The following is a 25,226-nucleotide window of genomic DNA, read 5'->3' as shown; positions in this document are numbered from 1 at the left end:
ATCTCTGTCACAATAATGGAATAGGTTTAAAGTTATAATTATATCATAATGAAGAGAATGTTCCCAAATTTCTCTTGAAAATAGAAACTTGAAAAAAAGTCACGTGATGTACATATTATGAAAACCAAATACCTCTTTAGATGTCAGGCACTGTATCACTGCCTTCAAGGTACCACATTCCTCTGTCAGTAACTGAATAGCAACATAGTGTTCCCTCTTTAAGGTTTCAGTTTCTGAAATATGCCTGGATTCCATGTCCAAAATTTCAGCAGCATGTAGTTCATGCATTTGCTCAATTTTTTCAGTAAACTGACTGATTATTTCACTGACTTCTTCTGAATAACAGTCACTCTGTAAATCAATTTGGATTCCTGCATTTCTAACAAGAATTTCTGGAGTCTGATCACTGCTACTGACTTTGACAGTCCCATTGGTCTGGGATGCAGCACTTTTAACCACTTTAATAGGAAGTGGCTCTAATATGCAGTGCTTTCTGTTTTCTTGTACCTCAGTCTTATCTTCTTTTTCTAAGAAGGAGGCTAATTTCTCTTCTACCTCTGTTAGTTGATCACTAACTTCATTTAATTCTTTCTGGAGGGATTCCACTTTTCTTTCTTTTACCTAAGACAAAATGAATAGAAAAGCATTTAGTTACAATTTATCCATACTGAATGTTGACCTTAGTGTAGAAAGGTGAGTATAATTCATTAATGACAAGTGTTAATTTAGTTTAAAATGGCAAGAAAGGGGCCAGCATGATAATATAGTGGGTAGGGCATTTGCCTTGCATGCGGCCAGCTCAGGTTCAATCCCTGGCATCCTATATGGTCCCCTTAGCACCTCCAGGAGTGATTCCTGAGTGCACAGCCAGGAGCAACACCACTGAGAATCGCCAGGTGTGATATAAAAATAAATAAAAACACTTAAAAATAGTATAATGGCAAGAAAAATATTTGGAAATATTAATAGCTTCCAATTACCTTTTTTTCTTTTTCTTTTGGGTCACACCCAGAGATGTTCAGGGGTTACTCCTAACTCTGCACTCAGGAATTACTCCTGGAGGTGCTCAGGGGACCATATGGGATGCTGGGAAATGAACCTGGGTTGGTTGTGTGCAAGGCAAATGCCCTACCTGCTGTGCTATCGCTCCAGCCCGGCCCCCAAATATCTTTTATATAAAAGTGAAAACCACTTTTTGTGTTCGTAGACTAAGATGGTTCTCCTTAAGATTTTTTCTTCCCCCACATAACAGAACTAGAGATTAAAAGCATCCTACTAACAAATGTTCTCAGAAAAATTAGGTAAAATGCTAGTGAAAAAATTTAGAGCAATGAAGTTTTTCATCATATTTACAAGACTACTGTTTTTTAGCTTTAAAATTTGAGAGCTGGGCTTGTTCTAACAGAAAAAAATATACTCTGAAATCAAATGAAGTAATATGAGACTGACACCCAAGAACAGCAGATACAAGGGCCAGGAATACTACTCCATAGTTGGAAGCCCATCCCATGAGCTGTGGGAAAGGCAGCTGGAATCACTAGTCAATGATGGTTGGAGGAATCATTTAAGATGGGAGACGTGTGCTGAAAGTAGATAAAGGACCAAATGTGATAGCCTCTCAGTATTTATACTGCAAGTCATAATGCCCAAAAGTAGAGAGAGCGTATGGGGAAAATTGTCTGCCATAGAGGCAGGGAGAGGGTTGGGAAGCAGGGGGAATACTGGGAACAGTGGTGGTGGAAAATGGGCACTGGTGGAGGGAATGGATGTTCCATCATTGTATGTCTGAAACTCAACATAGAAGCTTTGTAATGGTCTCTCATGGTGATTTAATGGAAAGAAAGAAATCAAATGAAGTTAACTAAGAAATAGCGGATCAAGACTATATTACTTCTAATCTTACCAAAAGCTCTTCTTGTAGTGTTTCTGCCTTCTTTTTGTAACTGGCAAGTTCTTCCTTGATAGCTGCTGATTCAGCTCGAACTGCCTCGAGCAGACCAAATAATTCATTTTCCGCATTATTTTGAATTAGTTCAGTGGTAGTCTGAATGGTAGTGCAAAACATAAAAAATTTACATTACTAAAAATATACATATGTAACATATACATACACATTTGTATATATACATAAGTATGGAAGCATACATACATACACACACACATATGTACTGGGCTCGAGAGATAGTATGGAGGGTAAGGTGCTTGCCTTTCATGCAGCTAACCTAGGTTTGATCCCCGGCACCCAATATGTTCTGCCGAGCACTGCCAGGAGTGATTCCTAAGTAGAGTAAGTTCTGAGTGCTACCAGGTGTGGCCAAAAATAAATAAATAAATAAACAGGCAGACCCCCCAAAAATACATGATATATATTATATATGTATATATATATATATATATAGAGAGAGAGAGAGAGAGAGCATACATCAAGTTTAAGCTACACATTCTAACGAAGCTTTTCCAAGAATAATCTGCCTATCAGATAATAGGGACAAATCATCTATAATTTTTCAATAACTGGAGAAATTTTTCTTTAATTTTTATTAGTGAGACACCATGAGGTACTGTTGTAGACTTACAAATTTTTGTGCTTGGGTTTCACTTATACAATGATCAAATACACATCCCTCCACCAGTGCCCATTTCCCACCACCATGGATCCCAGTATCCCTCCCACACCCCATCCCCCCCAATCCCACCCTGCCTCTGTGGCAGGACAGGGCAGGGAAGGGCATTCCCTTTTGTTTGGAGAAATTTTTTGAGAATTATCATTTTATATTCTTTTAAGGGTTAAGAGGTCTGGGCTACACCTGGCTGTGCTCTGGTTTTACTCTTGACTCTGTGTTCAGGGATCACACCTGGCAGTGTTCAGGGGACCTTATGTTGTACTGGGGATAAGCCAGAGTCAGTCACATATAAAGCAAGTCCTTACCCCTATAGTTTCTCACTGGTCCCCATTTTATATTCTTGAGAGTGTAATAACAATGATTTTCTAAGAATGAAATTATGTCATTAGTACATACCCTAAACATTTATAAATTATTACTAAAAACATTTTTTATCACTATTCAAAAACTTTTCACATTTATTTCTCAAAAGGTACCCATGCAATGGCCCAGAGTGATAGCACAGCAGATAGGGCTCTTGCCTTGCACATGGCTGACCTAGGTTCCATCCACGGCACCACAAATGGTATCGTGTACACCGCCATGAGTGATCCCTGAGTACAGAGCCTAGGAGTAAGTCCTAAGCACAGCGGGTATGTCCCCCCAAATAAACAAACAATAACAACAAAAAAGATACCATATATTAAAAAGGTATTTCTTAGATATTTTATATAAAATTTCCATACTATTTTATTATTAATTAGAAAAATTATACTATCAGTAAAGCAGGAGGAAAGGCACAGTAAATGAAGTAAGTTATTATTCTTGGAAGCACCAGTTAGCTCAAAGGGCTCTGGAGCATTAAGTTGTATGCCCCCCAAAACCCAAAAAACCTTCGTCGATTGTCTCGAGCAGGCCCCAGTAACGTCTCCTTCATCCTAGCCCTGAGATTTTTAAGAAAGTGCTATATTCAAGGCTCTTGAGAATGAGACCCATCATTGTTACTGGTATTTGGCATATTGGGTACACCACGGGGAGTTTGCCAGACTCTGCCGTGTGGGCAGGTTACATTCGGTAGACTGCCAGTTTGTTCAAAGTAGGAATGAGATAATAAGATGTCATAATAAGAGGTCACGCGACAGCGAATGCCGGCGTACAAGATACCATTTGTGGTGGTATCTTTTTTTTATCTTTTTATCTCTGGGCCAATGCATGGTACCTTTTGAGAAATAAATGTGAAAAGTTTTTGAATAGTGATAAAAAATGTTTTTAGTAATAATTTATAAATGTTTAGGGTATATACTAATGACATAATTTCATTCTTAGAAAATCATTCTGTTATTACACTCTCAAGAATATAAAATGAGGACCAGTGAGAAACTATAGGGGTAAGGACTTGCTTTATATGTGACTGACTCTGGCTTATCCCCAGTACCACACACATTTTTGTGGCTGCGAATGTCGGTGTACAAGATACCATTTGTGGTGCCGTGGATGGAACCTAGGTCAGCCGTGTGCAAAAAACCTAAAAACAAAATTTATCCTTCCCAAAATAAATTATGTATTTATAGAATCCTCACTTATTACTTAAGTTTCCAGCATTCAAACAGGACTGCATATTAACTAGATAAAATCACAAAGACATAAAGTGAGAATTTGTAATTTAAAGTTCTTGCATATATATTTTTTAAAATGTTTTATTAGTGAATCACTGTGAGGTACAGTAACAGACTTACACACTTTCATGCTTGCATTTCAGTCATACAATGATGGAGTACCCATCCCTCCACCAGTGCCCATTTTCCAATGGTCCCAGCATCCCTCCCACACCCCCACCCCATCCCCTCCACCCCACCCAACCTTGGTGGCAGGGCATTACCTTTCGCTCTTTCCTTTTGGGAGTTGTGGTTTGCAATAGTGGCCATCATGTTCAGTCTATAGTCTACTTTCAGTTCGCATCTCCCATCCCTAGTGGGCCCTCCTTGCACCCTTTACTTGGTGGTCCTTCCTCTATCTGACCTGCCTTTTCCCCCAGCATCTGAGGCTGGCTTCTAAGACATAGAGTACTCCTCCTTGGTACTTATTTCTACTATTCTTGGGTGTAAGTCTCCCATTTTATTATTTTATATTCCACAAATGAGTACGATCTTTCTATATCTGTCCCTCTCTTTCTCACTCATTTCACTTAACATACTTTCCATGTTGATCCACCTATGTGCAAATTTCATGACTTCATCTTTTCTAACAGCTGCATAGTATTCCACTGTGTAGATGTACCAAAGTTTCTTTAACCAGCCATCTGTTCTTGGGTTTTTTCCAGATCCTGGCTATTGTAAACAGTGCCTTGCATATATTTTCTATGATAATAACTGATTTCAGATCTATAAAAGAGTAGATTTACAAGAATAAAATAAAACACCCTTTTCCTATGAAAGGCTAAAATTAACAAATATAAAATATACAAAAGTGAATGACTTATAACTAATATTTTGAAATTTCCTATTATTTAATGAGATGGATCACCTAACATGTTAGAGAAAAAAGGGAAAAAACACCTACACAATTTTTTTAGATCGCTACATTTAGTTTTTTAAGTTTATTTGAACTATTCCTCATGAGAGCTTGTTTGGAGGTTCCAGGGTGTCTAGGGGTACATAGCTACACAACTACTCATATATCCTTAAACCCTACTGTCTATCTCCATTTCTATTGGAATGTCCTCTTCCACTGAGCACGCAGACTATCCTCCTCCTGGAGAGACACTCATGGAGTGGTGAGAGAGGAAGGGACATCCATCTAGTCAATCATATCAGCTGAACAAACCGGGATGATCAGTGAGATGATAGATGTTGCGGTCAGATTTCCCTCACATACCTGAATACTATTAACGGCCCTGCTAGTAAAATAAGTATTGTTTTTTAAAGACTACCACATAAAGTTTTGATTAATTATTCTAATGAAGGGCTGGAGCAATAGCACAAGGGGTAGGGTGTTGGCTTGCACGTGGCCGACCTGGGGACCCAGGTACGAAAACTCCGCCCCTCTCGGAGAGCCTGATAAGCTACTGAGAGTATTGCACCCTCATGGCAAAGTCTGGCGAGCTGCCTGTGACATAGTCTATATGACAAACACAGTAACAACAAGTCTCACAATGGAGACGTTACTGGTGCCTGCTCGGGCAAAATTGAGGAACAACGGGAGGACTATAGTGCTACAGTGCTATTCTATTTTGTTTTTATTTATTTATTTTTTTTGCTTTTTGGGTTACACCCAGCGATGCACAGAGGTTACTCCTGGCTCTGCACTCAGGAATCAGCCCTGGAAGTGCTCAGGGGACCATATGGGATGCTGGGAATCGAACCCGGGTTGGCCACGTGCAAGGCAAATGCCCTAACCGCTGTGCTATTGCTCCAGCCCCTACAGTGCTATTCTAATGAATACTTGGGTGCACAGAATAACAATGCCATTTTTATGAAACTCCTTTACATATGAATTGGTAGATACAAAGAACAGCATGCTTAATTTAGTAAATTATCGGTCATATTAAGAAACATGGAATGAGTCCACTTGAACATTCAACTGAAAACTATCAAATGCAAACTAACCTTGAGAACTTCAACATCTCTTTGAGGACTTCTTTTCCTTTCTATATTTTTTTGTGTTTTCTCATTGTCTTCCAATAGCTTCTGTAGCTCTAGAAGCTTCTTCTCTTTTTCCATAGCCTTTTTCTCTGCAATTTCAACCTGTTCTTTTTCTACAACCAAGCTTGTCTGCATTTCAGCAATTTGGCTTTCTAGTTCTGATATCCTTAAGGTTAATGCTGGTACATCTAACACTATCTCACTGTCTGTTAATTGATCTAAAGTCTGTATATTTGGTTTATTGGTTTCTAATGAAACTGCTTGCTTTTCTTGACAGATTTTTGCAAACTCCTTAAATGCTTCAAGTTGGACTTGACTCACAAGAGCAGCAGCTACCTTTTCTTCAAGTATATTCTGTAGGCTTATAATCTTCTTTTTAAGCATTTCTGCTTCGGATTGGCCTTGCTCCTGCAAGTCCTTTATTTGTTTATAACACTGTGTAAGTTCTAAGTCTTTTGCACTCACAGTGTTCTCAAGTTGTAGCACCTTTATTTCAAAACTGTTTATGGAAATTTTGCTATTTTCTTCCAAAGATTTGAGGTAAGTCTGATTTTCCAGAGGCGTCAGAGCATTCTGAGTGAGATCTTCAGGTTTGTTTTTGTGCAGAACATCCACATCTATGTGAATATTTTTTCCTGGCACACTTTGCATTTTCCCCACATTTTCACGTTCTCTCTTTAAGTTGCATAATTCTTGTGTTAGTTGGTTCACTTTAACATTTGTTTCCTTTAGCACATTTTTTGTTAAGGCCATTTCTTCATTAGTAGTTTCTACTTGTTGTTCCAAAGCCAGTTTTTCAGCTGTTACCATATCTAGTTGATGTTTTAAACTATCTGCCTCTTCTGGGAAAGAATTAGCATCTGGTGATATCTTCTGTTCAATATTTGCTAATTCTTGCTGAAGCTTTTCAATCACTTCATTGAGTTGCTCAATTTCTTCTTCTCTGTTTTTCTTTACACGTTCTTGATCAATCATCAAACATTCTATTTGGTTTTCAAGATTTCTTATCAGTTCATTTTTTTCTTCAATAATCTATTAATGAAAAAACATACACAGTAAATAAACACACACACACACACACACACACACACACATATAGTTTTTCTCCCTTTTCCCATTTTACTACTGAGGTACATCACTGATTCTGATTTTATTTTGGGAATTTTGCTTCAGAGCACAATCTTAAAGTGTTGTTCACACAAAAATGATATCCATTTCAAAAATACATTGTTTTAGTTTTAAGACAGACCAGTCATTTTCTAGGACATCAAGAATCTCAATGAGAATTTCATTCAGAAAATTCTGCTAAATATAAGATTACTTACACTCTTGGTAGTTTAATTTCTACTCATAAATTAGTCATTATCAATATATTCTAACTGAAAAGGTATAATATACTGAAATAAAATAAGTTTTAACAAGTAGTGTACAAAGTTTACTATCTTAACTCACAACAGAGAACAGATTTGATAGATTTGATTTGAATATGATAAAAATCTGAGTTACCAGAGACTCTCAAAAAAACATTAAAACTCTTGGAAAATTCTAGAAGGTAACAAAAATACTCATAGTTAATGGACAATGTGTCCTTGTAAAATTAATGAATAAAGAGAATTAAGGTTTGTGTGTTTTTTAGATTCAAGGAGAAAGTTAAAAGTAAATCTCAATTTAAAATTGTTAAAATTAAAACTAATTTCATGTACTAATTAATTTTAGGAGTGTACCTTATTATCTGTTGTAATTTCAAGTTGATGTTGAAGTTTTGCAATCTGCTCATTCAGCTGGCCAATTTCTATCTCTTTTTCCTGCATTAATTGAACAAAGTTCCCAAACAGTACATGCTGGTCATGAGTAGAAACAGCATCAGATTCCTTTATGGCAAATCCTAGTTTCTCCATTTCATCCTTGAAATAAGAATTGCATTTTAAACAGATTAACATATTTGATTTTGATAACATTTTATCAAAGTGTATCATTGTATCACTGTACAACTGTCCTCCCATTGTTCATCGATTTGCTCCTGTGGGCCCAGCAACGTCTCCATTGTGAGACTTGTTGTTACTGTGTTTGGCATATAGAATACATCATGAGTAGCTTGCCAGGCTTTGCTGTGCGGGTGAGATACTCTCGGTAGCTTGCTGGGCTCTCCGAGAGGGGCAAAGGAATTGATAGGCCAGGTTGGCCGCATGCAAGGCAAACGCCCTACCCGCTGGGCTACTATCAGCATTATAATAATTAGAAATTAACTTTATTTTGGGGGAGTTTGGGGCCACAACCAGTCATGCTCAGGAATCACTCCTGGCAGGGTCAGGAGACCATTTGTGATCCTGAAGATCAAACCTGGATTAGCCACATGCAAGGGAAGTGCACTACCCACAGTATTGCTCCAGCCTATAAATTAACAATTCTTAAAGGATTTTGATAAAGTATCGACTTTTTTACATTTGTGATTAATTAAAATGTTTATTTTGGGTTGAAAATTAAGTTCTAAGTTTGGAGAAACAGCTCAAAGGGCTGGAGTGTATGCTTTGCGTGGAGGAGTCCCTGGTTTAAACACCAGTAACACATTACCCCCCCAGGCACTGTTAGGTGTGGAAATGTTTACCTCCACTCAACATCCCCTAAAAAAAAGAAAAGTTCCAGACAAATCCATTTGGTGCTAATGTTCCTCTACTAAGTAATATTTAGCAGCTGAAATCAGAAAATGCTTATAATACCAGTCACAGAGTATAAAAACTATCAATTAGATATAGGCAAAATTTTTTCTTAATGAATTACCTTAAACAACTTGTTTTCTTGTTCAAGTTCTTGGAGACGGGTAGTCGATTCTTTTTTTTGTATTTCCAATTGCATATGTAGTTGCTGAACTTCTTCATTCTTATTTTCTAGTTCTTCTCTGAATTGCTCTAATTGTTCTTCTAAGTTAGTGATCTTTAATATCAAAATTATCAAAAGAGAAAAAAACTGTTCATACAAATACTTGACAAAAGATAGTCAAGGGTATTGTGCTAGCACTATAAAGTATATCTGCTTAAAACATAAGTCAAGAAAATAAAGGAAAGGTTTTTTTTGTTTTTGTAAGCCCAGTATTACCAATTTTGTTTCTAGACATGTTCAAATATTCTGTCATTCTTCTCGAAGCAAAGAGTTTCCAAGACCTTCAGACAGATACACAGTTATTTTCTACCTATAATATTCTCTAATAAAGCAAAAAAAATCGTGGGAGAAAGGAAAACAATATGCATTATAAGGTCTCAGCTACTATTCTTAAAGCTCAAAGGGTTGCAGAATTAAGTCAGTAATTTAAACCACCAAGCAAGACTCAGTAACTTAGCTTATATTAAAGTTAAACCAGTGAAGTTTGCTGCCATAGGACTTGCTAATGTAGAAGGAAACAAAGATACTAAGTGCATGAGATACTTACGTCTGAAATTGTTATAAAATATAATTTTAAGAGAAATCGAATCATTCTCATCTAAGTGAAATAGAAATATAGCTTATTTCCTTTTCTTTTTTTTTTTTCTTTTTGGGTCACACCTGGCAATGCTCAGGGGTTACTCCTGGCTCTGCACTCAGGAATTACTCCTGGTGGTGGTCAGGGGACCATATGGGATGCTGGGAACAGAACCTGGGTTCATTGCATGCAAGGCAAATGCCTTACCTGCTGCGCTATCGCTCTAGCCCCATATAGCTTATTTCTAAGATTCGATTTTGTTAATACAGCAATTACTCCCTGATAGTTACATAATGAGACTGAAACTAATGATTGATATTAAGAGCGAGTTATTGTATTTTAAAAACTGGATTTGGTTAAGGACAAGAACAGCCACTTAGCTCACTACTTTGCTGTTACTTAATAAAAATGTAATGACTGGATCTTCAAAAATGTATTTATTCAAAGATCAAAACTCCTACATTAAAAAAAATTTAGGATGAAGGAGTAGCATTTAGTGGCAGATGGCACAGAGAGCAGTTTATTAATTATTTAATGTCTTACAACATAGAAGTGGCATATGTCAATTATACAATAATTCATACCCAGAAAAATATTTCCTTAACAGTAGCAATATCAGTAACAACTAACATTTCAACATTTATAGACTGTTCACTAATAGCACTGAATATAGTCATTACAAGTATTATTATATTTTAAAACCCTTAACACCTTGTGATATCTGTACTAGAATTACCCCCTTTCCAGAAATGAGGAAGAGAGTCATGGAAAGAGAAAATCTTTGTCTAAGGTCAAATGACTAAGCATGCGGTAAAGTCAAGAGTTTACCACTGAAGCTCTAAATTCTTAACTATCATTTACCCTACTGCTAATAACTAATGTCTAAAACTTATATTTAAATATTTTTCTGTAACACTGGTATTAAACTCATTAGACATAATGCATACGTTCTGTAGATGTGGGCATATAATTATCAGGTTAGTCTGCTCAACACTGTGATGATTATATCTCCAAAGCTCTTCAACAGTGCTTACCCTAATCTTCTATAACAACTTTTGATGACAAGGTATTATTTTAAAATCAACACATACATATACATTTAAGTTCAAAATTGCAGCCTTTGGGGTGGAGGAAAGAGAAGACCTTGGGACAATGGTGAAGGAAGACTGAAACTGGTGGTGGAGGTGATGTAGAAGAATTTTAAGCAAAACATAGTACTATCAATACTAATGTAAACCATTATACCTCAATTTTAAAAACAACAGCCCCACCTCAAATGATATTTGCCTTCTTTTTGGATATTCCAATTCGTGGTAAAAATTATAGCCATATGATCCAAATCTTGCTATTCGTTGCATAGTCCCTGGAGCAGCATAACTGATATCATCAGGGAACTTATCACACAGTATACTCCTTCCTTGTTGTAGGAAGGGTGAGGCACACCAGGTGATGCTTGGGGGTCACTCCCTGCAGTACTTGAGGAAGAATGCAGGCCTGAAGTCCAAACTCAGGTTCCTTCATTTGCATTGCAAAGCATGCACTCACTCATTCCACTGAACTTTTCTCTGGCCTTTAGGTGCATATATATATATATATATATATATATATAATATATATATTTAAATTTTTATTAGTGAAACACCATGTGGTACAGTCGTGGACTTACAAAGTTTTGTGCTTGGGTTTCAGTTACATAATGATCAAGTACCCATCCCTCCACCAGTGCCCATTTTCTACCACCACGGGTCCCAGTACCCCTCCAACCCCCCCCATCCCCCCCATTCCACCCTGCCTCTGTGGCAGGGAATTCCCTTTTGTTCTCTCTCTCTTTTTAGGTGTTGTGGCTTGCAAAAGAGGCATTGAGTGGCAATCATGTTTGGTCATAGTCTACTTTCAGCATGCTTCTCCCATCCTGGGAGGATCTTCCGAACAACTTTTATTTGGTGCTCCCTTCTCTATCTGAGCTCCCTTTTCCCCTAGCATGTGTGGCTGGCCTCCAAGCCATGGAGCAAAATTCCTGGTACTAATCTCGGCCATTCTTGGGTGTTAGACTCCTATTTTGTTACTTTATGTTCCCCAGATAAATGCAATCTTTCTATGTCTGTCCCTTTCTTTCTGACTCATTTCGCTTAACATGATACTTTCCATGTAGTACCACTTGAACGTAAATGGGGGGTGGGAGGGATACTGGGATTTGTGGTGGTGGGAAATGGGCACTGGTGGAGGGATGGGTATTTGATCATTGTATAATTGAAACCCAAGCACAAAAATTTGTAAGTCTCCAATGGTACCTCATGGTGTCTCACTAATAAAAATTAAAAAATATATATGCGGGAATGCCGACTGGTTCAGCCCTTTTGGAAAACAGTATGGATGATTCTCAAAAAATTAGAAATTGAGCTCCCATTTGACCCAGCAATACCACTCCTGGGAATATATCCCAGAGAGGCAAAATAAGTATAGTATACCAGGAATAAGTATAAGTATACCAGGAATTTTGCTCCATGGTCTGGAGGCCAGCCACACATTCTAGGGGAAAAGGGAGCTCAGATAAAGAGGGGAACACCAAATAAAAGTTGCTGGGAGGATCTTCCCAGGATGGGAGAAGCATGCTGAAAGTAGGCTATAGACCAAACATGATTGCCACTCATTGCCTCTTTTGCAAACCGCATATATTTTTAAGTCTCACTCAGATGTTCTAAAACACCATTCTCATTTTAACGAGATCCTCGGAAATGCTACATACATTAAAAGTGTGAGAAGCACTAGTCTAAAGCTTTTATATTACATTATAAGTGGCTGAAGCTGAAGTATTAGACTCCTCTAGTTCCCTTGCTACTCCTCTTGATACTGTAGGGGCATTTTTTTCCTTTTTCCAATCCCAGTTTGGACTCCGGCTGTCTTAAACTAAATTTGTAACAATCTAACCAGAAGACTATTTTAAGGCTTAACAGACTAGCAATGATTTGCTTTAATCTCTTAACTTTTAGTTACTAAATGATATTTGGACTCTGAATTACATTAATTTGTACCTATTTGTGTGGTTTTTAAAGTTTTTTTTTAAAAGAAGTTTCAGGGGCCAGAGAGATAGTACAGTGGGTAGGGTACATATTGCAGATGGTCCCCCAAGACCACCAGGAGTAATTTGAGTGCACAGCCAGGGGAAAACCCTGAGTATGGCCAGGTGTGCCTTGCACCCCTCAAATAAGTGTTTTTTTTTTATCACTTCTAAATGTGTATCCACATTTCCCCTACTGTCCAAAATTAAATCTGATATGATTTGGTGGTTCTTTGTTGGTTATGGAAAACTATTAACTAGTACATCTTTCTCTTCTATGTTCCTGTCATTTTAGGTGACAGGAACTGTCAGTCACTCTTTAAACGAATCCCTGTTATTAAAAACCTGTAGACCAGGATCAGCTCTCAGTTTAACCCTTTACTCATCCAACATGTCTAGCCATCTCGTCAGTAATTACCTAACTATAATCAACTATGGGGGGAGAACCCCGCACCAGACTGTCTTCACAGGGGTCCCTCGGGGGGGGGGGGGGGGCGGGTTTCCCTCACTGCCCAAGCAGAACCCCGGCAGCCGGAAAACTCCAGAACCCAGCCACAGCCATGTTCAAGGCCACTCTCCACACACTCAGATGAGCCTTACGAATGAAGGAACTGACAGAGGACCCAGGTATGAGGGACCTGTGGCTGTTATCTCCAAGCCTGCTCAGATCGGGACTGGGCCTCCTCTGTCCAGATCCCCCATTTTCAGTAGCTTGGCAGTCACACCCACAAACTGCCCCTGGCACCATGTAATCCCATCAACTGCCAAGATCCAGAGACCATAAAACAAAGCTCCTGGAAGAGAGTTATGCCCCCAAAGTTTCTGTCCCTCTCGGAGAGCCCGGCAAGCTACAGAGAGTATCCTGCCTGCATAGTAGAGCCTGGCAATATCCCCATAGTGTATTCGATATGCCAAAAACAGTAACAATAACGGGCCTTATTCCTCTGACCCTGAAAGAGCCCCCAACACACCATTGGGCTACACTAGCACATGACAGGGACAAATGGAGACATTACTGGCACCCACTCGAGCAAATCGATGAACAACGGGACAACAAGTGATACAAGCGATACAAGTGAATCAACTATGACTGCTTTGGGGACTACTTTTGAAAATCTACTTTTTAAGGGAACAGATTACTAATCTTTGATTATTTTTCTTTTCAAAAGACAAAAAAGGACTCCCTATTGCCCTTGGAGAAATCACAAACCAACAGTCTTTTAGATAAACTTTAGTATAATAGTGAGAAAATGCCTTTTCTAATGGAAATGATTATTAAAAATCAGTTATAGAGCTAGCTATTTTTTAAAGTTCTCTGAGCTACAGTTTTAAGCGCTACCTAAAATCACTCTTGTATTTTTAAAGCACTAATATTTATGCATGTTTTATGTTCACTAGAAAGCCCTAAGCACAGCCAGTATGGTCTAACATTCCTGTCCCTGCTCCCCAAATAAAACACAATTTTCTGTTTGTGAGCCAAACCTAGCGATGCTCAGGAGTTATTCTTGCCTCGGAACTTAGGAATTATTCCTGGCGGTGCTCGGGAACCATATGCCAGAGACTGAACCTGGAGCTGCCACCCTACCTGCTGTAGTATCACTCCAGCCCCATAAAATGATACTTTCAAGAGGCCTTATTTTAAATAATTTAGATCCCCCTTTATCATAAAAAATAAACATCTTACCTCTTTTTCCTTTCTGTCTATGGCATCTCGCTCAGCCTGTAATTGTACTTCTAGAGACAAATCTGCTTTACTTTCTATCACCCCAAATTGTTTTTGATCTTCCACCTTTAAATATAGAAGAGTTTTTTCAAAATCTCAAACATTAAACCCTGAATATTTTACTGAAGAAATGACAACAGAATCTTACCAATTCTAAGGAATCAATATTAGTGAATAATCCACAAATTATGGATATTTTATTCTGAAATCATGATATATAAATAAGCAGGAATATTTAATAATCTTAAAATTTATTTCTCAGATAAGAATGTGTGATATTCTTAAAATTCTTTCCTCGGATAATATAAAAGCTACCTCTGTATCTGCTCTGTATCATGCATCTTTATTCTGTCCTTTTAAAAAATTATTTTTACTTTCTGAAGTAAAATATACTTTCATATATTTGTTTTAATATAATTTTCCTTTCTTAGGATTAGAATGAAAAGCTATGCTCTCAAGACATAATATAAAGCATGTATCTACATACATATATTATAACACAATAATCAACAAAAAGGTAATAGCAAATTTTAATTTAAGATAATTAATTTTAGTATAGTTAAGAGCAACATGTAGGGGCTGGAACGATAGCACAGCGGGTAGGGCGTTTGCCTTGCACGCAGCCAACATGGCCGACCCTAGTTCGATTCCCAGCATCCCATATGGTCCCCCGAGCACCGCCAGGAGTAATTCCTGAGTGCATGAGCCAGGAGTAACCCCTGAGCATCGCCGGGTGTGACCCAAAAAGCAAAAAAAAAAAAAAAAAAGAGCAACATGTATTAAAACATTTGATAAATTTAAGTGCCCCAGAAGTGACATACCTTTTGAAAAGTGTCTGTACTGCTGAGTAAGGCTTGTTCCAATTCCCTAACTCTAAATTCCAATTTCTCAATTTCTTCATTCCTCTCTTGTATATCCCTCTGAAATTGCTCTATAGAGAGCAAAAGTTCACTGCATTTGTCTGTTTTTTCTTTCAGATGATTTGTTAACTGTTCAACCTAGAAATAAGAAAAAGTATAAATTTTTAAAAATTTTACAGTAATATCTATACTTATTTTCAAAAGAATTTTTATATGCTAACCTAATTTTATTTTTGAAAATAATAGCAACTGCCATCTTCAACTATGGTGACGTTTTTAAATGAACTGAGACTAGTAAAAGAGAAATTCTGCTTTCAGTCACTCTTTTTTAAAAAGTCCCTTCTCTTAAGACTGTAATGTTCTCCAGTTAAGAGGAGAAAAACAATTATATCTTTGAATAATGTTGAATTACTAGCTTTTTTTTTGGCAAAGTAACTTTTCATTTTGTTTTCTGAATTCTAAGCATTTATATTACAACCACACTAACAATACAACAAATTTGTAGAATATTAACACCTTTACTGAAATATAATTACCTAACAAAATATTTCATAGATCACAGATTTCCTTTTACTAATGGTCATAATTAATGGATTTAAATAATACAATGGCTCTAAATACAAGGGATGGAGGAACATTAACACAGCTACTTCAAAAGCATTTACAGTCTACATATGCTGCCACTTTAGAACAGAGATGAGATGTACAGTGGTGAGGGGTATCTGTGGAGTTTGAAAGTTTACCAAAGAGATCCTTATATGCAGGCACGTCCACTCAAATGAATGGCTCTGAGACCAAATACAAAAATATTAAGAGATAACTTATGCAATTAGTACTGATCTAGTGACAGGAGAAAGTTTGCTTTAAAAAAGCACTGTGGACATCCCTCAACTACTGACAAGTAAGCTCATCTATCAGTCCAGCTTCAGAGACTCATGATTGAATCTCAGATGGGATCAATTATCTGCAAAAATTTATTGGATACACCGGTTCCCTGCTGAGAACTCTGTGGGCGAAGGGTGGGGGGCAGGCGGTGGGTGCTCTCAGGAGCTGGGCAGGCCAAGTTCTCTACCCTTCAGAAGCCCAAGCAGCCATACTCACACCCCAACAGCTGCTGCCATGTCAGAGTCTCAGGACTGAGCTCCACCAAGATGCCAAACTGCCCCAAATTTCAGGTTCACCTTTTATTTTATTTTATTTTTGGTCTGAGAACTCCTGGCCTTCTAGGAGTGGGGTTGGAGGACATGCCCCACATCCCACAACTGCTGCCACGGAAGCTCACTGCCCAGTTAAATATTCTGGATTTTTCTAGAGCACGTGGTCATGAGTGCAATGTCTCCAAATTTACTAACATTCCAGTAAGAAGAAAGAAAACTGGATGGTAATGTAATATAGACGACAACTATGTTCGATTAACAAAAACATTAACACAGAAGGCTCAACTAGCAACAACAGCTCAGTAAACCCTCAGACAAGGACTTAATGTCCCCATGGTAAGATATAATAATGTTTATCAATTTTCTTTTACTGAGTGTTTTTTGATAATTCCATTTTACCATTAAGTGGTAACAAGCAGTATAAAATAATATTGGGCCTGTTAGTGGGACAGACTTGAGGGGTGGTTGAGAAAAAGGGAAAAATGGTGGAGGGTCACAGTGGTAGTAAGACTGGGGTTGGAATATCAAAAGCTATAAAATATGCAGTATGAATAGCTTTGTAAATCACAGTGTTTAAGTAAAGTTGTTTAAAAAAAGCATTATGATAGAATAAACACCTTTGATAGTCTTATTTTTTTAAAAAAATTATTAAAAATGGTGCCAGTCTTCAAAATATTGATGTATGTAGTATCATTATGCTATAGATAATATATAACATAACTTCAGGCTCAAGGAATCAGGAACAAAGCCTCTGAGGAAAAGCTAACAACCATGAAATAAGATTTGTAATCAGATCAAGGGAAAAACAACACAGCTATGTGAAAATGGCACAATATACTGTTAGATATTTTTGTTGTACTGATCTTGAGAAAAACAAGCTGGGGAATCAATGAACTAACAAAAGGATCACAATGCTCTTGGAAGAAAAAAATATATATCCTCTTTCTTAGGATTTCATAAATTAGGCAGGTCATACTTGTGAAAATAAAAGCAAGCAACAGTAAATGACAATAAATTCCAGAGCATGAACTTAGAGTTTCAATAAACACATGGTTATTTTTTCAACCGCTGAAAATATATTTGTTAGGTACAGGGCCAATCACTATAAATTCTTGGAGGACTAATAACTTTCCTACTGTTACCAACCTCCTGGCTGTTCTGTATCAGATTACTTCTATTTTTGGTGGGGAGGGTAGGCTACACCTGATGGTGCTGAGTGGACCACGTGGCACTGGGATTGAATCAGTGTTAGCCCCATGCAAAGAAAGAGTCTTAACAATTATACTATCTCTTCAGCCCTGTAACAGATTATTTCTATTCTATGGGATTGTAGATAACAATTTAGTTACATTACTATGAAGGAGTTTGCATGCATTTTATAATTTGTAATTATTTTAAGGGAAATAAAATCCAGTGAATTACACAAAAAGTAAATACTATAAAGCTGTTGAGAAGCAGAATTATTCTCAGAAATAATAATAGTAGAATGTAAGTATGTGCACTATGTAACAAGGCAATACTTCTCTAGAGTGGGTTCTATTACAATCTTGATTTAATTAATTTATTTTGGGGGAGAGTTGGGTCACACCTGGTGGTGCTCAGGGCTTACTCCTGGCTCTGTGCTCAGAGAGTCACTCCTAGCAGATCTGGAGGATTCTAGGGAGTCCTGGGGATGAAATCTGCATTGGCCACGTGTAAATCAAATGCCTATCCTCTGTACTATGACTCTGGCCTTTACAACCTCCATTATAGAAATGCATGAACTAGTTTTAGAATTTACCTTTGTCATTGCCACATAAATAGTAAATGATTCAAACTGGGAAGGTTTAACTCTAAACATGATCTCTTTATAATCAGGATGAATACTCTTATTTTAGGGATGTAGGTAGGGACCATACTTGGCTGGCTGAGTGTTCATGGAACTATGCAGTGCTAGGACTGAACCTAGGCCTCCCGTATGATAAACATGCATTCCAGCCCTTTAAGCCATCTCCTTCCCCATTCTTACACCCATCTTGTTTCTGAAAAACAAGGGCCATACCCAGAAGTACTGACTTGGGGGGAATGGGGTTACTACTCCCCAAGAAGTTCTGCCCAGCAGTTTGGTGAGTTGATTCTTAGACTGTCAGTAGAGTACTTGGGACTCACCAGGGTCACACCAGGTGGCACTGCTGTGGGGGTCATGTGGTGTACAGGGATCAGGGTCTCATACATGTGAGCATGTGCTCTAACACCTGAGTTTATCTTGCGAATCTGCAGTTTATACAATGAATGCTTCCTCTTACATGTGCCATTCATTTGGTAAATATGGAATTCTGGTTACATTTCTTACTTTATGAAGAAAACAGTCGGGGTGAAGAAAAATAGAAGCAATAGGAATAGTTAGAAGGCTACGACAGACATTTATCTAGGCAAAGTAAGATGACAGTAAGGGGTTAGGGAGATGATTCAAAGCAGAAAGAATTAGAAAACAAAGTACAACCTGACTCATCACTGGGTTAGATAGTGAGAAAACAAAGCGTTGACTCAAAGATGATTTCTAGATCTCAGCAATGAATAATGAGGAGAGTATAGACTTTACTAAGGAAGTAACAGGTCTTGTTCTTATCTTTCTTTGGTGGGGGTTAGTCATCAGAGTTCTCTTTTGCATATGTTAATTTTGCATTATCTAAATGGAGACACAGAATGGGCAGTTGAACACTCAAGAGAGATGTCAGGGCTAGAGGAGATACAAAAGTAGAGTTATTTATATATGACTGCCTGGGAGTGAACAGAAATGAGAAAGAAACATGATTCAAGGCAAAGTCTTGGAGTTTTTCTGCTTTTATTTTGGGAAGCACAGAAACAAAGATTAGAGAGAAGAGCAACGAAATAGGTATGTCCCACAAACTAAGTGAAAGAAATACTTCACGAAGAAGGCTGGAATGGGAAGCCAGAGAGAGTATAGCAGGTAAGGCACTGGCCTTGCACGAGGCTGACCTGGGTTCAGTCCCTGGCACACCACATGGTACCCTGAGTCACATCAACAGTGCAGAGCCATGAGTAAGCAAGCCTTAAATATTGCAGGATATTTCTTTTTTTTTTCAAGCTGGAATGAGTGCCTCAAAGAGGTGATTATAGGATATAGACTATAGGATATAGGCTGTGGGTAACCATCACAAAAGTTTTAGGAAATAGATGATAGAAAACCCCATGACAAGAAAGCGTTAGAAACATCACTGAAGTGGACTGAGAAAAGAATGGGAGCTATAAGGAAGTAGTGAATATAGAAAATGCCTTGGTCAAGTTCTTTTTTCCTTTTTTTTTTTTTTTTTTTTGGCTATTTGGGTCACACCCAGCAATGCTCAGGGGTTACTCTTGGCTCTGCATTCAGGAATTACTCCTGGTGGTGCGTGGGATGACAAGGATTGAACTCGGGTCAGCCATGTGCAAAACAAACACCCTACCCGCTATACTATCACTCCGGCCCACCTTGATCAATTTTGCTGGCAACAGGAACAGATTTATAGGGGTTATATTAAGATAAATACTGGTGTATCTGACACCAATTTGAATACAAGTGATTTATACAGTTATAAGAATCTTCTCAAATTAAATAATAATTTTCTGATATTTTTGTGTATTAGAAAAAATTCCTTTAAAGTTTCTAATGATATCCATTTTATCTTATACATAATATACAAATTATTATAAGGTAGACAGTGTCAATAGAGTTCTTACCTCTGTAGTTTGCTGTTCATTGACAGGCTGGAATCGAGGTACAACCTTAAGTTGCTGTTCCAATTTCTGTATTTCTTGTTGGAAAACATCTCTTTCATGTTCCCTATCAATGGCTTGCTCCTAAAGTTTAATAATAATATTAGTAATAAGAACTATAGAAGCAATATATATTAAAACTGTTCTTTCCCTTTCGTTATAAGAATAGTTTTGTATGAAGACAAACAACTGATGCTCACAGAAGATCCCAAACCAAAAAGGTCTGCAAAATAATTGTATATATAAACAATTCATTGTATAGTACGATTCTGAACTATCAAATAGAAGCAATTTTATACTTTTTTTGGGGAGGGGGCAGGGAAAAGGAAGGGGGCAACACCTGGCTGTGTTCAGGGCTTTTGACCGTACTCGAATTACTCCTTGGGGACCATATGGGATGCCGGGGATTGAACCTTAATTGTCCACATGCAAGGGAAATGCTCTATCTGTTGTACTATCTTTTCGGCCCCAATTATATATACTTTAACATAAATTTAGCTATTTAAATGTTTATTTATATATTTATTTCCTTCTCAATATATTTTTACTCAAGTAATTTCTTACTCAAATAATGTTAAATATAAAATAAAGTAAAATTTCATAAAATTAACTGATTAATAAAGGGAGAATTTCACTACTAATTTTGTTTTGTGAGCAGAACAAACTGGATTTTTAAAACTCTATGTTAAAATGATAAAATATTAACAAGCGGATATTTTGATTTATAAAGAGATCAAACTTGAATAAAATTCCAAAGAAAACTCATGTAAAATTAAGAAATTTAGCATCTTTTTTGAAGGAGAGTAATGAGAGAATGATACCGGTTCTATTCCTCCAATTTCATGCACAGTGACCTAAATTTACTTTTATGGATGAAGAACTAGTAATCAAATAGCTGTTAGGATACTCACTCACTCTGGTTGTTAGTTAAAGGAAAGCCCTTAACAAGATCTTTACATTTGAAATTTGAATGGCTAACTAGAAGTCATTCATAATTATCTATACTGTTTTAATACTAGTTACACAATAAAAATTACTGGGAGATTACGAAAAAAAAAATTAAAAATACAGTATCTCTTCATAACATAAAATTCAATCTAGCACCAAGCTGCATCCCACTGAGAAAACCAATATTCTATTTGTGATACTTACATCTAAAAATTTTCTCATTTTTTCTAATTGCTTTTCCAGTGCTTGGTTTTGCTGTCTTACATCCATTAGCTCAGCATTTTTTTCTTGTTCCAGCTCAATGTATCTACTAACTTGTTCCTCGACATCTATTTCTAGAGCTTTCACTTGTTTTTGAAGGTCATCACATACTTTTTCGGCTTGGCACTGTACTTCCAATTTTTCCTTCATTAGCTTTTCTGTTTCCTGTAGCAATTCTATTTATAAATGGAAAAATATACTAAGTTAAATCATAGCTGTTAATGTTATAAAAGTGAAGTCACCGATAATGATACCCAAATTTTACCTTCATGAAAAAAAATCATGAAAGTTTTATTTCAAATACATACAAAAAAAGTAAAGCATTTGCCTAAGAAAATATAAATAAATATATTTCTATAAAAGGAAGCAAGTAAGCATCAATAAAATTATAAAGAGTTAACAAAAATAATATGTTCTATCACTAATGTTTTATGAAACAAGCATAGCAAAAGATAAGGAAAAACTCTTTTTCAACTATAAAGGGATTTCAAGCACAGAAAAAAGCTCACCTCAGGCAAAAATGAATTCATTCCAAACTCATAAAGTCATTTTTATATGCATACACAATACACACAAAAATCAAATACTGTAATTCTTTAACCAAGACAATAAAAGTTGCAGAAAGAAAGAAAACTGCTATCAGAATATCATGTTAAGTGTTAATTCATTAGGTCCAAATTCTTGAGTTAATTTTAGATTCTATGCATGTCTACCAAGGGAAAACACAAAATTATAAAAGACTGTGCACTTAATAGCACAGAGTTTCAAATCCTAGCTCCACCACTTATATAGTCTTCTATATAACACTAAGCATAATTTTATTTTACATATATGTTGACAAAGACAATAATGGTACTGAACTCTTAGTTATGGGATTAAACTGAGTTAATATAGGTAAAAACAGAACCTTGGGTATAATAAGTACTGTGTTAAGTTACTATCACTAATATTATTTTAATAATAATGTACAGAACAAAGTAAAATAATTCTCTAGTAAAAAATGAAATAATACAATTCTAGAGTCTTTATATTAATTTGTCTGCAACACTGTACTCGAACTGGTAACCTATAGAAAAACAGCTTTACTTTTAAAACAACAGTGATTTAGATATTAATATAAAAGCAAATCAACATGAAAGTTTTGTGTTTTACTAAATTTCATTGATCCTATCAATACCATCATCTTATATACTTCTTTATTCAAAAGAGCGTTTTATAAGAGTTTAATATATTTGCTAATTATTATATCATTCTTGCTTTGGACAACCTGGCATGCTACTGAATGTAACCTGCCCACACGGCAGAGTCTGGCAAACTCCCCGTGGTATACCCAATATGCCAAATACCAATAACAATGATGGATCTCATTCTCCTAACCCTGAAAGAGCCTTGAATATGGCACTTTTTAAAATCTCAGGGCTAGGACAAAGGAGACGTTACTGGTGCCTGCTTGAGGCAATCGATGAACAATAGAATGATCGTGATCGTGAATGATCGCTAAAACCTGTTATAATAAAACAACATTTTCAGGAGGGAATTAATGGGTGTTTTGGGTGATAAATAGCCCAGCTGTTTGAGCCTGACTATTTGATGCTTAGGCATGGTGGTATAGGAGCCATTGCCACACCCTGCAGTGCAGAGGTGAGGAGGCACATGGTGCCAGGGGATCCAAATCAGGGCCTTGCACGTGCAAGTTGTATTCTTTAGTCTTCTGAGTTATCTCTCAGTATTCCATTAAACAAACAGAAAAAAAACATATAGACATAAAAATGCCTATAAGCTCTTGTGAAAAACAGATATAGTAAGATGATGGTCTATGAATCTCAGTTGTTAATTTGAAATATCATTTTTTTTAATGGTAAGAGTTTTACTTTCTGTTAAAGAAAAAACCGAAAAACACAACATCAAAACTGCGAAATTAGAGCTAAGTTAGTGTTAGTTGAAAGTCCAAGGGTCACCCAATTTTTGGAGTGTAAGTTTGCCACCCAAAGATTGGTCATGCAATTGTACAACACACCTGCTCCGGGTGCTGCATCGACTGCAGCATCTACTAGTCCTATAAGAATAGGGGAAACACACACAGAACAAAAATGTAACAATTTACACATCTTCTGCTAGTAAAACAGAATAAAACATACGCGCGCACACACACACAATCAGGAAACTTGAAACCACTGATGATATCATTGAAATTATTTTGAGACATTTCATCACTTTTTTAAATATTCTAAATGGACAACATCTATTTTCCATAGAAAAAATTCCAATACCAAATAAACCTGTGTTAAATAACTCTAAGTAGCTATACTACAAAAATGTGTGTTGTCTAAATTAATAAAAATAGTGAAATTGGGGCCAGAGAAACAACAATGGGTAGGACACTTGCCCTTCATACAGCCAACCCGCATTTGATCACTCACATCCCATACTCTCCCCCAACCCAACCGGAGCAATCCCTGAGCACTAAGCCAGAAGTGATTCCTGAGTACTGCCAGGTATGACCCAACCCACCTCCACCAAAAAAATATTAGTGATAATACATATTTGTAATTTCAAATACATTTGTAATGCAAAAATAAAAAAATATAAAATTTTAAAAAGTTAAACATCTCAACAAAATTTGCTTCAATTATAGTCACCTAATTTCTCACTTAAGGAAGATTAGAGATTTCTGACCAATTAAAAAATGCATGTATTCTTTGAAATCCCACTTAGATGTTAGATGTCAGTCTGCTTCTAACATTTAATCTACTCCCTCAACGATAAAAATTTACTCCTCCTCCTCCTCACTACTACTGTCAGATTAGTGCTCTTAGTTCTTTTAGTCAAGAATACATTTTTGCTGTCTCTCTGCTGCTAGAAATAAATTTCACACAATCTAAAATATGTTATGCCTTATCATGTGGAGCTTTCTTTTGAGGTAGAGTTTTGAAAATAAATGAATTTATCTTTTCTTGTCCTGATTCCACCTGGTTGAGTATAAGACATTTACCAATAAGGTAAGTTTTCTTATAATTTTTCAATACGAACAAAAATCATGAGTAATGATAGTGAAGGGAAAAGAAGCCACGTTGAAATTTAAGGAATGTTTCATGCCAAATTTAAAAATACGTACGCTGTTCCACGGGGCCTGCTTCTGCCTTCATAGCCTCCTTCTGTCTGGACAGTAATTCTCTTTCTTCTTGAATCTGCTGCTGTTCTGCTTCCAATTCTTGTAATCTGTTACCTGCACATAACAACTCCTGCTCAAGACGATCTATTATATCAGTTTTTTCCTGAATTTGCCTTTCAAAAAGAGTTTTTTCATCTGCATAGCCATCAATGATACCTATAACAAAAAATGAATAGGAAATGGGATTATTATTTACTTCAAAATTTACTATTAGGTTTTAATATAAATAAAATATATACTGTTAAAAGCATCACAACCTACTGAAATTTTTAAGGAGGGCCAGAGAGAGAGTTTGGCAAGTAAGGTGCTTGCCTTCCACGCTGCTAATTCAGGTTCAATTCCCAGCACCACATACAGTCCCCTAAATACCCCGAGGAGTGACCAATGAGAACAGAGCCAGGAGTAAGTCCTGAGCATTGCTGGGTATACCCTCTGTGCCACATCCCTGTCCCCCATACACAGAAAATAAAAATTTCTTACTGCTGATAGCAACAAAGTATGGTGTGTTCAATGCAATTTTTTCCTATTAATTATGTGCTAAAACATGAAATTCCTCTGAATATTTCACTACTTCACCATGCTAATGTTTCATA

The 25,226-nt window shown here is 36.8% G+C and overlaps 1 protein-coding gene across 7 annotated transcripts in view; it reads right to left on the bottom strand.

The window, feature by feature from the left end:
• Positions 1-25,226, bottom strand: part of AKAP9 (A-kinase anchoring protein 9) — a 153,745-nt gene that overhangs the window by 27,199 nt on the left and 101,320 nt on the right. For 3 of the 7 annotated variants that reach the window (XM_056118632.1, XM_056118633.1, XM_056118636.1), the window contains 11 exons: positions 24,577-24,789; positions 23,479-23,517; positions 21,405-21,637; positions 20,217-20,336; positions 15,301-15,477; positions 14,441-14,545; positions 9,023-9,175; positions 7,969-8,148; positions 6,209-7,276; positions 1,904-2,044; positions 133-621 (listed from right to left, as the gene is read on the bottom strand). In XM_056118632.1, coding sequence (XP_055974607.1) covers positions 133-621; positions 1,904-2,044; positions 6,209-7,276; positions 7,969-8,148; positions 9,023-9,175; positions 14,441-14,545; positions 15,301-15,477; positions 20,217-20,336; positions 21,405-21,637; positions 23,479-23,517; positions 24,577-24,789 — 2,918 coding nt within the window. The remainder of the gene's footprint in view (positions 1-132; positions 622-1,903; positions 2,045-6,208; positions 7,277-7,968; positions 8,149-9,022; positions 9,176-14,440; positions 14,546-15,300; positions 15,478-20,216; positions 20,337-21,404; positions 21,638-23,478; positions 23,518-24,576; positions 24,790-25,226) is intronic. The other 4 variants (XM_056118637.1, XM_056118638.1, XM_056118634.1 and 1 more) reach the window with 2 other exon arrangements.

The sequence above is a fragment of the Sorex fumeus genome, unplaced genomic scaffold (assembly GCF_029834395.1).
Source record: "Sorex fumeus unplaced genomic scaffold, SorFum_2.1 ptg000037l, whole genome shotgun sequence".
Taxonomy (NCBI): Eukaryota; Metazoa; Chordata; class Mammalia; order Eulipotyphla; family Soricidae; genus Sorex; species Sorex fumeus.
The sequence above is the reverse complement of the archived record's forward strand: the minus strand, read 5'-3'. Positions and strand labels throughout refer to the sequence as shown.